At 31.8% G+C, this 14,991-nt stretch overlaps 1 protein-coding gene across 2 annotated transcripts in view; it reads left to right on the top strand.

Moving 5' to 3' along the window:
• Positions 1 to 14,991, top strand: part of LOC148282313 (protein Fe65 homolog) — a 311,928-nt gene that overhangs the window by 215,612 nt on the left and 81,325 nt on the right. For both annotated transcript variants that reach the window (XM_088225234.1, XM_088225236.1), the window contains exon 3: positions 8,071 to 8,227. In XM_088225234.1, coding sequence (XP_088081360.1) covers positions 8,071 to 8,227 — 157 coding nt within the window. The remainder of the gene's footprint in view (positions 1 to 8,070; positions 8,228 to 14,991) is intronic.

The following is a 14,991-nucleotide window of genomic DNA, read 5'->3' as shown; positions in this document are numbered from 1 at the left end:
AGGCATGATTTTTGTTTCAAAATAAATGTCCCAATGAATTGTTTTAGATTTTTTACATAGATATACCGAAAATAATTCATTTCAAATACAAACACATTGTTACAAGCATCAACTAAACGTAGGTAGCTGATTGGTTCCATCCGGGTTGATTCCATTTCTGTCCATTAACATAATTTTTATTTTCTCTCTGAATTTTGAATATGTTGATATGTCGCGAACAGTTTTTGGCAGACTGTTGAAGGATTTGGGCCCAAGATATAAGTCTTCTTTGTTTATTCTCTAATGTAAAAAATATTTTTAAGAAGTATATTGTTAAGTGTCTTCGGCACGAGTAACCCCAGTAAGGTCACATTATTTTTACTATTAATAACAGTTTATAATGGAAAAAAAATCTGAATAAATAAATAAGGACTACATGAATTCACTCCAAAACAAATAAACTAACCAGCTAGAAGTCAACTGTCAAACTGAAGAAACGAACTTTTCTGTTGAATGCCGTTTGCTTATAGAAACAGAAAAAAATGGAACGTACGAGTACTTAAAGATACATGTACTTTTAAAAAAAAACTCGCTGCTTTTGAATTGCGATAGGTACGTTAGTAAATACATCTTGAATTTTTTGTATATTTTAATAAATATCTGAGCTGATAGGGTTGACGAATTACATTTAAATCTTAATTCGTATTGATGTTGGTTTGAAATATATATTTCACTACTTACGTATTTAAGGAGAGAGCTGTGACTTTTTATATAGGTAAGCTACCAAAAAAAAACATACTTACATTATTTTCTAAGAGAATCGCGACCCTCGGGTTGAGGGAGATGTTTTGTGTATTTCATTTACTTTTCTCGTATTTCCTCCATTCACTCACTCTTTATAACACCCCTTTATCGCGCTGCTCGTTCATTTCCTCCATTCTTCTTCCTCCGTGCTCTTCTTTTATAACTCTTCGCGCACCATTCTTATCCTTCCCCACCACAGGTGTTGGGTTTAATGGACCGGAAGAAAGATGTTGTGGTTTGAATCCCACCGCCTCAAAAACACAATAAAACACAATTCTGACACGGCAACAGCGAGGAAACAAATATCCCCACATCTGCAATGACATCACTTGATCCATGCAAATAAACTGAATATGTATTTACTTTAAAAATTATATTTTCGTAGTAATGCGATAAATGTGACGTATTTTAATAAAGTTTTGGTGTTTCCTTAGTCCATAATAATTTTACGTTCGTAAAATTATTATAAACGTTTTATATTTTAAACTGCACAAAATCATTCTTCGGATTTTATTTTTGTGCTTGCGAAAATGGAGTACGTTTCATTGTTTTCAAATTATGTCTAAAATATTATTTTTCATTCTGCTACAGTGCGCTCTTATGTTTAATGAGCCTTTTTTTATATGTTTTGTTTGTATGTAGGCATACTAATTTATTTCCTTTAAAAAACGTTCGTTCTCTCACACATCAACAAATGTTTATTAAATATTTGGATGCACTATACCTGCATATTTTCACTAAAATGAATAAATACATAAGTACTAGCAGACCCGACAGACGTCGTCCTGTCCGAACGTTGGATAGCCTGCTATTACCTTGGGAAAATACTTTTCACTGATACCTAGGTACTTGTTTATGATTGAATTTCAAAACTAAAAATTATTAATGTTCAAATATTGAATTTAAGTAGGTACCTAGGTACTTGTTTATGGTTGAATTCCAAAACGTCAAATAATTCATTTTCAAATATAGAATTCTTCCAGCAAATGTCTAACTTGGCTTTTCTCGCCAACAGGGGTACACTTTATTCATATATGCAATTTTTAAAAACGTATTGAATATCAGTTAATATTATTTTAGTACCACCACAAATCGAGTAAAAAGAAATCAATGGGAAGAAATTATAAGGAATGTAAGGAAATAATCTGATTGGCATCCATAAAAAGCGAATGTTGTTTGTAAACATTCAAAAACAAACTTTTTTTAAACACAAAAAAACAGCATCCTTCCACTTTTTTGGGTATGCATTCTCGTCGAATGCAACCCTGGTAGGTCGATGAAAAAAAGATTTATGCTTCCAACTTTTTTGTTACAGATTCGATTGATAATTTTAATATTTACGAACACGCGCATCGCAAAGATCTACATTTCGATGAAAACCGCACGTGAATCGGTTAAGCCGTTTAGGAGTTCCGTGACATCACACGTACGGAAGAACTATATATATATAAAGATGGTTACTTTGTAAAAAAAGTTTTTGTTTATCTTGTAAACTTGTGTTTTCTCGTAATAAACCATAGCCTAAATATACAATTAATTTCAACCAAATTTATTAAAAAACAATAAAAAAAAAATTAAAAATGTTTTCACGAATTTTGTAACGAATTCGTTAGTAACATAATAAAACCTACACGCCGTTTGCGTTTCAGACAGAGAAGATAGAATGCCATAGAACTCCTCATACCTATCACTCAAACAATAAATTATCAGATTCGCTTTTCATTTCACGTTAAACGTTTTTTCCGCCTTATTCTATAGGGCACATGCCATATCTAAATGCAGAAAGTAAAACGCTTTTAAGCATCCGAAATGTGTCGAATATCTGTAAAATCAGAAAACGTAGTGCATTATAAATATATTATTGGAAATTTAATCAAGCTATTTCAGGTTTGATTTTGATTCATTAGTTCATTAGTAGATTAGGAACACGTTCAAAATTTCATGTTATTAGATGTTATAAAAAAATTCTACAACTTCTTACGAATTGCAGCTTATTTCAATAATTGGTTACATTAATGCTTTCTGTTTAAAATGAATAATATTTCATGTCGACCTTGTCAGATATCGATTCTGGAACCTCGTGCATAACAGTTAAAAGCGCTGACTCTTAAGTCACGTAGATACAAATATTTTATTTATTGCTTGTGCTTTGTATATCTACACGGTGACTCGGTATTTTTTTTTTCACTGTATCGATCTAAAATAGGCCTTCGCATGGCATTGCGATCACTCACACAATAATCGGATTCGCTTTTCATTTCCGCGAAGTATTAAAACTTTTCTTCGCTTTATTTCTACAAGGCACAGGCCAAATCTAAGTGCAGAAAGTAAAACGCTTTCGAGAATCCGTAAATGTGTCGGATGTCCGGAAAATCGAAATAATTTGGAAAGAGATACGTAGAGCGGCTCTGCTTCGCTTTAGTTTTTCGGTCGTTTGTCGTTCTACTTACCTACTCTGTAGATTTTCAAAATAAGTGTTGCATTTCAGTATGGTTTTTCTTAGTTAAATGCGGTTATTGAAACGAATGAAATGTATGCACAGACTATGGTATAGTAGACATCATGCACGGTCCGTCCATAGATTGAATGGAACCAATGCTTCCCTAAAAGTTTCACTTCTAAACTAAAACAATCGGTACCAATTTTTTTTGTATAATAAAATCTGTAAGCTGTGAGTCAACTAATCAACAAATATCTTTTGTTGATTAGTTTGTTGTTAATCGTAGCGATGTCAAATGGGTTCTATGTTTTTTATTCAATAACTTCTAAAAAAATTGCGACAAGCCCACGCACAACCATTCAAGTGCGCAGTTATGCGCGGACTGAAGTAAAATGAACTGCGCTCCATCTTATTCTACAATATGGAGCAGCGTAAGTCTTTTGGTTCCTTTAAGGCGGGCGCCTAGTACTGAATTCATAAGTCCGCACGTGCGCAAATTGAGATCTTTAGTATCTCTGTGGAAGCAATTCTAACAAACAAATCCATGATTATTTTTCATATATTGTGACGGTTTTATAACAAAATTGCCTTTTAGTTTATTTCAAAGCATTTGATTCGAATTACTGTGTAAGTAGTAGACACACATTTTACTTGTGCACCTATTACCAAGTGACTGCTTCCCTAATGGAAAACCTCACCGCACGCCCCTGGTAGACATGTTGTAACTTTTTTTTAATTTTCAGTGACAGTGTAAACCTACGCATCTGTTCAGTAACTAACGTTTGCAAATATGAAACTTTAATAATATTCAGACTACAATTACTTCTATAAATATTTCATAGAAATTCTTGATTACTATTTTTGAGTGTTAATAACAATTTTAATAAAAAAAAATAGCGGCCCTCGTATTAAAATCGCAAAGATGTTTTCCTTATTCGATTCCGTTGAAATCGCAATAATTAAATGTGATCATGCCCAAGCCTATTTTTTTTAATGATATCTACGTTTAATGTCACTGTACTCCTCCTAAACGGCTTAACCGATTAACGTGCGGTTTTCAGAGAAATATAGATCTTTGCGCTGTGCATGTTCGTAGAAATTAATATTTTCAACCTAATATGCAACAAAGAAGTTAGGAGCATAAATGTTTTATTCATCGATCTACCAGGATTGCATTCGAGGAGAATGCATTTGCAAAAAAATGGTAAAATGTTATCTATTGGGTATAAAAAAAGTTTCTTTTTAAATGTTTCCAAACAGCATTTGTTTTTTGTGGATCTCAATCAGATTCTTTCCTTAAATTCCAAATAATTTGTGCCCATTTATTTCTTTTTATCGGATGACACCAAAATAATATTAAATTCAATACATTTTTAAAAATCGTATTCCTACATAAGTACACCCCTTTGTTGGTGAGATGACCGGAGTTTGACATTTGCAAAAAGAATGCCATATTTAAAAAAATATATATATACTATGTTTTGGAATTCAACCATAAACAAGTGCCTACTTAAATTCAATACTTTTTTAATTTCAACAATTTTTAGTTTTGGAATTTAATCACAAACAAGTACCTAGATGAAAAGTATTTTTCCAAGATAATAGCAGGCAACCCAACGCTTAGGCAGGACAACGTCTGTCGGGTCCGCTAGTATTATATATGTTTCTAAAACGGTTCACGGGTATTCGTCAATTCTGTGGCCTTGAATTACTCTACCTACACGCCAAAGAATCCGAATCTTTTAAATGAATTTTACTCGAACGTGTTTTAAGAAAATATGCCTAATTTCAGCATAAATGTTTCACGTAAATTCAGCGTCTGATATTCTGTCGAATCCCAGTGTAAAAATAATAATTCTCATTCGAAATATGACCCAGTTTTTCCCGTGAAACAATTTTATACCTTAAATATTTTTAGTTATAGTAGCGTATGCCAACTGTCAGAACGTGTATAAGTGATCTTTTGTTTTTATTTGTTACTGCACTGTTACAAAACACTAAGGTTATTTTTTAAACTTGCATAAAAGCTTTAAATGCGCTTTGTCACGAAAGGACAATACAATTTAACTGCTAAGCGTTACTTTTCCTCATTATAATATGAAATAATTAGCAACATTAGTTTAAGTACATCTAAATCTTTTAGTTAAGTACTAAATTCAAATTGAAATCTTCAAAGGGATTCAAACAACTGAGATGTAGAAATACCTACTCTTACGAGTACAATGCAATTATTGGCTGTTTTAAGACATCCACGATTTTTAATGAAAATTCTTGGTCAAATTTAATTAAAATTTAATATAGAAATAAAAGACGATTGATACTTAAATCCACAAATTTGAAATAACTACCTACCGGTTTCGTCGCTTTTGAATTCTTTGTCTTTACTTATTTTGAATAAATACATTTGATAAAGATATCAGTCTCGAAGATGTCACAAATGCTAATGAAGATTTCTCGTCGTTTGATGATATTCCAATAGTTAAGTTGAGAAGATTTTGACGTCTGTTTTATCCTTTGTAATTTTCCTCATTTAATAAATATCACATTTTTATTAACTACCTATTTAATTAAACTGTATTTCATAATTATATTTCTTTCGTTTACATTTTTGTACATTGTGCAACAAAAATCCCACATAGCCTGTGCGCAGACCACATTATGAAATCAATGGTGTAGATGTAAATATTAAAAATAGAGACATATGTATAAAATTGTAAAAATCAAATGACAGCCTCCGTGATGTAGTGGTTAGTACACTTGGCTCACGCACGGAAGGTTCCAGGTTCGATTTCCCGTGAGAACTGGGCGTTCTGTGCCGTATTTAGACCTCCTGGCCTATTGTGATGAGAAAAAAAAGGAAAGTTACGTTCCGGTTTTTTTAATACAAGTAAAAAATAAGAGCATAAGAAATAGGAAAATAAAAAGTAAATGAAAAAAAAAGTCAATTAAAGTAGATAATTAAATTAAGAAAAATTACAAAAGCATAGAAAAAAATTGTCTGGAAAAGAAATCATTGATATTTATATTTGTGACCCAGTTTATAAATAAATTATTAGAAGAAGAGGGGCTTAATTTTTCATTCTCTGACGCGTCTTTAAAGTAGGAGTTATAAAGTTTAGAGGCTTTTATTTTTCTATTATACGTCTATTTTTCTTTGGTATTCATACACATTATATATCACTTTTTGGTATTGGATATATATTTTTTTGTATAAATTTGATATTTTCGAACCCTGTATGCAGTAATATTTTTATTCATACTACAAGACCGTTGAGAATATATTGTATGAGAAAAAATACTTTTTGTTCAATGAATAAAATAAAATGGGCAAATAGACAAATCGAGTAATTTAATTATTGAATTTTATAAGTAATAAGTAAGTAAACCGATCTAACATAATACATAACAACCGTTAGTAAATTTCTCCTTTCTCCACCGTAAATAAATTTATATTTACATACGATATTATTCGATACATATTATTATGTCGAACGATGCGTGAGGTCTACGAATGAGATACAGGTAACCTACCTTCACATGTTACTCGATTATTTTTATTAAATGATCTAGACAAATAAAAAATTCACGCAAGAACTCAACATTTTCACAGATTAATAAAGCAATTTTCACGCAACAAATTGATTATATAAAAATCATAGTTGTCCCGTTACTAAAACGCTAATTCGTTTATATTATTTTAATCTGAAAATACTTTATTCGAGTTTATCTACAAAACGCAGTAACTTTTTTTTTCAGTTCTGTGCCAAAATACGGTGTTTATTGGGAAAAAAATAACATAATTGCAGTACAAAATAAGTGTTAGACATGTGAAAATTGCAAAAAAAATCGTAGCCGCTTCACTAGATAAGAAATACCGGTTCTAACGCTACGTATATTATATATTAGAAATTGCAAAAATATATTACTTTAAACATTTATGAAAAAGTTAAAAAATGTAAAGCAAAGATAAAAAAATATATCACAAACTAATAAATAAAATAAATTAAAAATTAATAAACTGCATAGTCACAATAGTTTTTTTTTCTTAAGAATAAAAAATTACGAAAATCAAAGATCAAACAAATGAACTACAAACTATTAAAACTAATCAACATCGGTAAATAAATTTAGAGAATTTTCGAACCCGAGTAAAGCCAACTTTCTATTTTTATTAGTATTACTGTATTATTATTTTCTATTTTTCTTTGTATTTCGTTTTATTTTACTTTTTTTTCTCACGTTTATTCGAAATTATAAAACTTCAAATTACTAAATAAATATAACAGTGTAAGTCAAAGCCGTCCAAGCACAAGAGCTAGATTTTTTTTGGAAAGTTACAGTTAGCTAAAAGTAGATTGTAATATATAAAAACACACGTGTTGTTTATGTAACTATATTAATTGATTAAAAAAAATGTTTTTATTTTAAAACTGTCCAACCAAGTAAAGAAAATTTCAGATTATAAATATATAAGAATAAAAAAATAAATTTAAATGATATTAATTCAAAATAAACATCGATTATTAAAGACAGCATTCAATTGTTATTCTTTAGACCTCGTCCGGCTGACTTCTTCCGATTCTGAGCAGCCACTCTTTTATTTCAATTGCGAATTTTTTGGAAGAATTCGTGATTTTTTGGGGTAGTTTATTATAGCCTCGAGGTCCTATAAAACTGGCGTGTCTTTGGGCAAAAGTTGTCTTCATTTGAGGAACCGCGAGTCTACCTTTAGTTATGGCTTTGGTTCTTTTGGGGTGTATTTTGACTAGTTGAGATTTCTTATCACGGACATCTTTTAGCGGAGTAACTAAATAGTAACTAATCTCTGTTTTTCTGTCTTCCTCCAGAGAACGGGCTGCTGTCGTACGAGAACCCCAACTACCACCTGGATCCGGCGCGGCTGGACGATGCCCTGAACCGTAACTCGGCCGCCTACGGGCCACGCTCCCTGGGCATACAGCGCAAGGACGGCTACGACGATGACGACTTCACGGACAACAGGAGGTGAGTGCCTGCATTTTTCATCGTCGACCTCAGATGGCTCCTGACCAAAAACACTGGCGGTGCATTTCGATCGAGCGATTATATGCGCAAAGACAGCCCACGCATCGGAACGCTAAATACGCCATAGCCTTTGTCTGCATACTTATTTATTTATTTGTGTATTTATTTATTAACGGACATTGTCCATGTACACAATTTATAGGGTTAAAATATTACAATAAAAGCATAGTTTAAATTTTTTTTAAAAAAAAGAAGTATTGACAAACATAAGGGACATCAAGACAAGATCTGGACTATTTATTTAGTGCTCGTTTAAATCGTTGTAAACTTAAACCAAAAAAGTCCAGATCTTGTCCTGAGTTAACAATACGACAAAGACGGGTCATTGGAGAATTAAGGCCATAGTTTGTTCTATGCTGATCGATGAACAGTACTTCATTGTTTCTCAACCTACGAGTCGGAATATTGAATTTTACTTGTCCCAGTAATGATGGAACATCGATTATACCATTTAGTATGCCGAACATATATATGGAGTCAATATTAGTTCTAGGTTTTTGTAGACTAGAAATATTTAACATTGACTCTATATCAGCAAAAGAATAATTACCTCTCTCTAGTCCAAGCATCCGCGCTATTTTTTTAAGCAAGCGATGTTGGACTGATTCAATGTGATTTGTGCGATTGACATAGAATGGAGACCAGACCACGGAGGCATATTCTAGAAGAGGGCGAACAGTTAAGCAATAAAGAGTTTTGATTGTACGGACATTAGTAAAATCAGAGGATATTCTGTTAATGAAGCCAAGTAATTTCATTCATTTATTTACTATATTATCTATATGCTCGTTGTATGTCAGTTTGTAGTCCAAAACATCTCCTAAAACTCTGATGGAACTTAACTACATCAATTTAGGAGTTTTTTAATAGGTACTCGAAGGAAATCGGTTGTTTTGTTCTATGAAATGACATTATTTTGCATTGTTTAATATTTAGTTCTAATTTATTGACTTTACACCATTACTGTTTTATTCGCATATAATGGACATAGACTATTGTGATACAAGTAAATACAGTTTTTGCTACCATTCGTGTTTGCAATATGGTCCTGAAGATGAATGACAATATCCGACAAAGGCCCTCCGTGTAATTTGCCAAACACCCAGTGAAGAGGCAGTGAAAGTAGAAAAAGTTAAATTAAATTAAAATCGCGATGTATGAAATTAAATTTTTGAAAACAGTATCTGGTTTATTGACAAAAAAAACATAGCGTTTTTCATTTATCATTTGTTTTTTTATTTATCATATATGTGTACATTACAAAAAAAAAATCGTACATATAGAAATCTTCTCTTCTCTTAGTGCCCTGTCAGGTATCCCCAACGTTGGCAATCACTCTGGCAAAAGTCTTTCTTTCCTGTGCTGCCCGGAAAATCTGCTCCACAGTCCTGAGGCCAGTCAAGTCTCGTATTACATAGCCAGAACATCTGTCTTCTTCCAGCCCCTCGGTGACCCTCAATCTTGCCCTTCAAAATAATAAATTAAGCAAGTGGTACTTTTCTCCGCGCATAATATACCCCAGATACGAAATTTTACGAACTTTTATGGTGGTTAAGAGTTCTCTGTTCGTTCTAGGTCGACTTCAGACTTCTGAGTTCGTTATCAGGTATTTCCAAGATATATTAACCATTCTGCGATGCAACCACATCTCAAAAGCCTCCAGCCTGTTCACAGAGTCCAAGTCTAACAGCCATACAACAATACAGACCACATATAACACTTTACCAATCTTTACCTTTTTTTAAAGTTCAGATTATCATTTCAGAAGAGGGATTTCATTTTTTCAAAAGCAGCTATGGCTGCCTCAATTCTGAATTTAATTTCTAAATCTGTATCGAAGGTCTCTGTTAGAATGCTGCCGAGGTTCTTAAACTTGTCCACCTTTTCAATGTCACTACCCTTTAATTTGAGAGAAAATGCGAAGTAATCAAGTCGGCCATATCTGGAAATAATAAAAATATAAAGTCAGTAAAATTAGGTTTATATAAAAAAACACGTAGGTAAATATAATATCTTGAGAATAATATGTTAAAAAAGTAAGAGATCCCGTAACAAAAAACTCCCTCAGAGACGTGAAAAGTGTCGATATCCAAAGTAATATTGTTTAACATAGAGATAGTCCTTCCAACCGGCATGAGTAAAGCCAATATGGGTGTATGAGTGAAGCCAATAGAAAGACCCACGGTCTTTAAAACGAGTATGTGAAGGAATGCACTTTCAGTGTCTTATACGCGATAAGAAGAAGAAGAAGATGAACGTATTAAGCTCTCAAGAACAAAATCTATTTTCAAAAGAGGAGTTAAGTACCGGATTTTACTTGGTAGGACAGATTTGATTTTGATTTTGAAACTCCTTGATGATTTTCCGAACATTTGAATTTGCTGTTTACCACATTGATGTGCCATATATACATATATATTTTTAATTATTATAATATTTCTGATCCTGTATTATATTTGTGGTGATAAGCACGTTTGTCTGTGTTAACTAATTACTCGTCCCAACCCAACACAGGACTTTTATTCCCATGGAGTTGGGACGTATGTCTCAAAAGATGTGTAATAAACTGTTTTTAAGTAAATAAATTAATAAAATGAATAAAGTAAATAAATAACATTGTACGTAACTAAATTAAAAAATCATAAATTCTAACCAATATTCTTCTTCTTCTTCAATACGCGTGTTCAAAATTCGGTTAAAAGCAGACTACATCTACTCTTAGATATAGATATAGTCTTCTCACACCTACGCGTGATTTACCGGTATGAAGCACAGTCTATCTCGCTAAATTCACGATTTTACTAGATTCGGTATTTTTCATTCAAATTAAGGGTTAAAGCTCGTGCAAAAAAATGCATGTTAACAGGATGCATCCGTGAGATAAAATAATTACGAAGTCGTCCACCAGAGTCGCGATCTCGCTAGATCTTTTGGCGCTAGTATCAAATAAAATACACATAAATATAAATGTTATGTCGAAATGAAATCATGTTCCTTTGTATTGCATGCATATTTTTACTGTCGATTATTATTTACATATTTTATTATTTTTTTACTTGGCAGTGCACTGCACTTACTGGTGGCACTGCACTTTTTATAAGCTGGCGCGTGCGCTATACTTACACATACGCATTGTGTAGTATCCGTAAATAAGCCAATGGTGTGACATCGCTCGGTATACGCATTATGAAAATAATATCTGTCTCTGTTGCGCTCAGACGCGCTTATGAGCGTGACATAGCCAACTATTGCTTTATTAGTTGCTAATGATATGGTAATACAATACACCCAGGGTGCTTCTGCGTTCGTCTGAATTTCGCTGTGATTCTTAATAGTAAAAATATAACAAAATGTACGAGTATTATGTTAGTAATTACGTTTTTTTATTGTTATTATTATGTTAACTTTGTTAATAGCTAATCTTAGGCATGTTTCTTATTTCGTAAAATGTTTCTCTCCGCACGGGACACTCCAGTGAGGGAATAATATTCTGTATAAAAAAAAGAATACAAACAACGTAAAAGTATAAATAAATAAATAAATGCATAACAAAAAAAGTTTTTTAAAAATAAGTTATAGATATAAATTTTTCAAATCAATATGATTACTCGCATTTATCTAGTCTTAAGAATTAAAATCCTAATACATACTAACCAAGTTACATATTTTAGTATTGTTATTTATAAACCTGTTGTTTCTAAAATTAGATCATTTTATTCATATCAGCATTCTGCTCGCGCTCTGATGAGCAGATGATATGATTAAGGTCGATCGGGCCCTTTGAGGCCCACAGTAATGACGTCACAGTCTTGCACTTGTATAGAGATAGGCAGACGTGTTTAATGAAATAAAATAATCCATTAACCTATTATTGATATTTTTCAATATGTGTAAAATAATATAACTACGTTTTTCATCATCATCATTCCCTTTCCGCACCTAATGTCCAGGGGCTATGAAATATTCTAGTGTAAAAACACCCTTTTAAATAAATATTTCATATCAACCATGTCGGGAATCGAACCCGAGACCTCTTGCATGGCAGGCTTACGCGCTGACCATTACACCACGAGGCCGACGTATTAACTTTGTGTAAAATCATTATTTACATATATTTAATATTCCGACCGGTTTCAGAACATGACTATTATTTTTTAAATATATCTATATATATATATATAGATATAAAAATAACACAAATCTATGATAGGCGCGGACTTAACAGTATAACCGCATTTTTTTCATTTTACGATTTATCTGAAAAAATTTCAATGGTATAAACCATAAATTATTTTAGTCCTTAAAATGTAACATGATTAGAATGACAGTTGTCAGGAAAAGTGACGACACACGAAAAATCATTTGTATCTGGCGTGTTAATTTATTTTTTTATTACAATTCTTGAAACATAAATCAACATCAATCTACAAAATCAGCTTTAAAACTAAAATAAACCTAATTATTAACGACGTTCTTACAAGGTTACACCATTTTGCAAAAACGTTAAAGATGGGACAAATTGATCAATGTAAGTTGATCGAATAAAAAAATAATTCATTTGATGTTGTTCATAAAATAAAAATAATGTCTCGTTTTTTGGTGAATAATTGTGTTAAACACACTATAATAGGCTTGTTTTTGCGTTTTCGGAAACAGAGTATCATGATTGCATGAAATAACTGATAAAATCGATTTGATCCAGTGATCAGTAATTTCCCATCACTAATGAAATTAGTTTGACAGCTGTCATTCTAATCAAGCTATATTTTAAGGACTATAATTACATATTGCCATGTATAATTATATAACTTTTCTGTATTCCATTTTTCGACATGTATAAATTGTTATTATTTATATTTTTCTATTATTATATTGTTTTGATTATTTTGTATATTGTTTTGGTTATTTTGTATATTGTTTAATATGTTAATAAGTGTTTTTGATTTATATATAGAAGAGTTCCGACTTAACACGGAATTTTCTAACAAGTCGGGACATAAAAAAATATAATTGTGCTCTATGATAAAATTGTGTATTTTGTGCATTAAATACAATTAACTAAAACAGTACACCTACACGACCGCAGGCACGTTCCGGAGTGTCAGTGTATTATTGATTTTATACAATCATAATAGTACACACTCACATCAGTTGTGTGTAAAAATTTAAAAGAAATATGAAAAAAGATTCTAAAACATACCTACATTCCTAAAATGAGAAAGAATTTTCAAGAAATTAAAATTATATTCTGATATATGAAACATATTCCTCAGCTTTCTGTCTATTTAATGTTTACATTCATTTGAAAATGCCCTAAATAAGGCGAAGCAATTGTCTGATTTTTTTTTGTGTTTAAAAAGAAAATAAAAGATTTTAAGTAGACTCAAATCAGTGTTTAATTTGAACATCAAAATTAAAATATGGAGTTCTACAAAATTATAATATAGAGTTCTTCGATTAAGTCCATCAAATGTCAAAAGTAGGAATAATCTGCGTGCGTGCATAAGAAGATGTATTAATGTAGAGGAAGCGAGATCTGTATGCAAAGATAGAGTGATATGGCGTTCTATCCTCTCTGCCTACTCCTACGGGGAAAGGCGTGATGGTTTGTTTGTGTTTGAGTTCCACAAAATTATAATATGGAGTTCTACAAAATTATAATTTGGAGTTCTTCGATTAAGTCCATCAAATACTTGAAGATGGTCATGTTCAAAGAAGGAATAATCGGCGTGCGTGCAATGAGAAGATATATGAATGTAGAGGAAGCGAGGTATGTATGCAAAGATAGAGTGTTATGGCGTTTTATCCTCTCTGTCTACCCCTACGGGAAAACAGCGTGATGGTTTGTTTGTTTGTTTGTTTGTGTTTGAGTTCTACAAAATTATAATAAGGAGTTCTACGAAATAAACACTGAGTCAATAAATAACAATATATCATTTTTGCAATATCTTGCACCAGTTTAGGATAAATATATTTACAACAAGGTACCTATATGCAAAATGTTTAAGTTTCTTTTTCAGTATATTATATCTGGGATATAGTACTACTTGTACGAGGTAGTGTGAAGTATGTAATTTGACCATAATCCCTCGACCGCAGAAAAAAATTATGTAGCTAATCCGATTATAGGTACTGAGCCGGGCTTAATTCTGCTTTCAGTAATTTTATAATTTGTGTCTAATAACAGTAACTTTTTGCAGGGTTCTTGTGTATCAAATGTTACATTAAAAAAATACATTATTTATTCAATACATTCTACGCTCAAAAACCTCTCATGGTCATGAGGTGCATACAAATACATAGCAAAAAGCGCGACTGGGTAGATGCAGAACAAATTCGTCAAAAAACGCTACGATTAACCGTATTATAGATACGTATAACAGGAAATTTAACGAAATAGATATATTTACCAAAAATATTAAATTTATCAAAACTGCCATAGGTAATAAGTTGTCTTTGTCCGCATCCTCCTCTCCGTTGCTCTCTATCCCTGAACAAATATAAGTTTTATAGTGAGAAGATCTTTTAATATAATTATGTATCCCCGTTCTGCGGGCCAACTGTTTCTGACACCTGATTTTTATAATCCGAATCATTTCTATTAAACTTATATGTTATTCTTATTTATATATTATGTAGGTGCATATAATATGCATTTGTGTGTTCGTTTTGAATCAACGTTCGCGTATTGTCAAACCTTATTT

This window comes from Micrasema longulum, unplaced genomic scaffold (assembly GCF_059751315.1).
Source record: "Micrasema longulum isolate JH-2025_06_02 unplaced genomic scaffold, ASM5975131v1 h1tg000340l, whole genome shotgun sequence".
NCBI classification, from domain to species: Eukaryota; Metazoa; Arthropoda; class Insecta; order Trichoptera; family Brachycentridae; genus Micrasema; species Micrasema longulum.
This window is presented reverse-complemented; position numbering and strand designations above follow the sequence as displayed.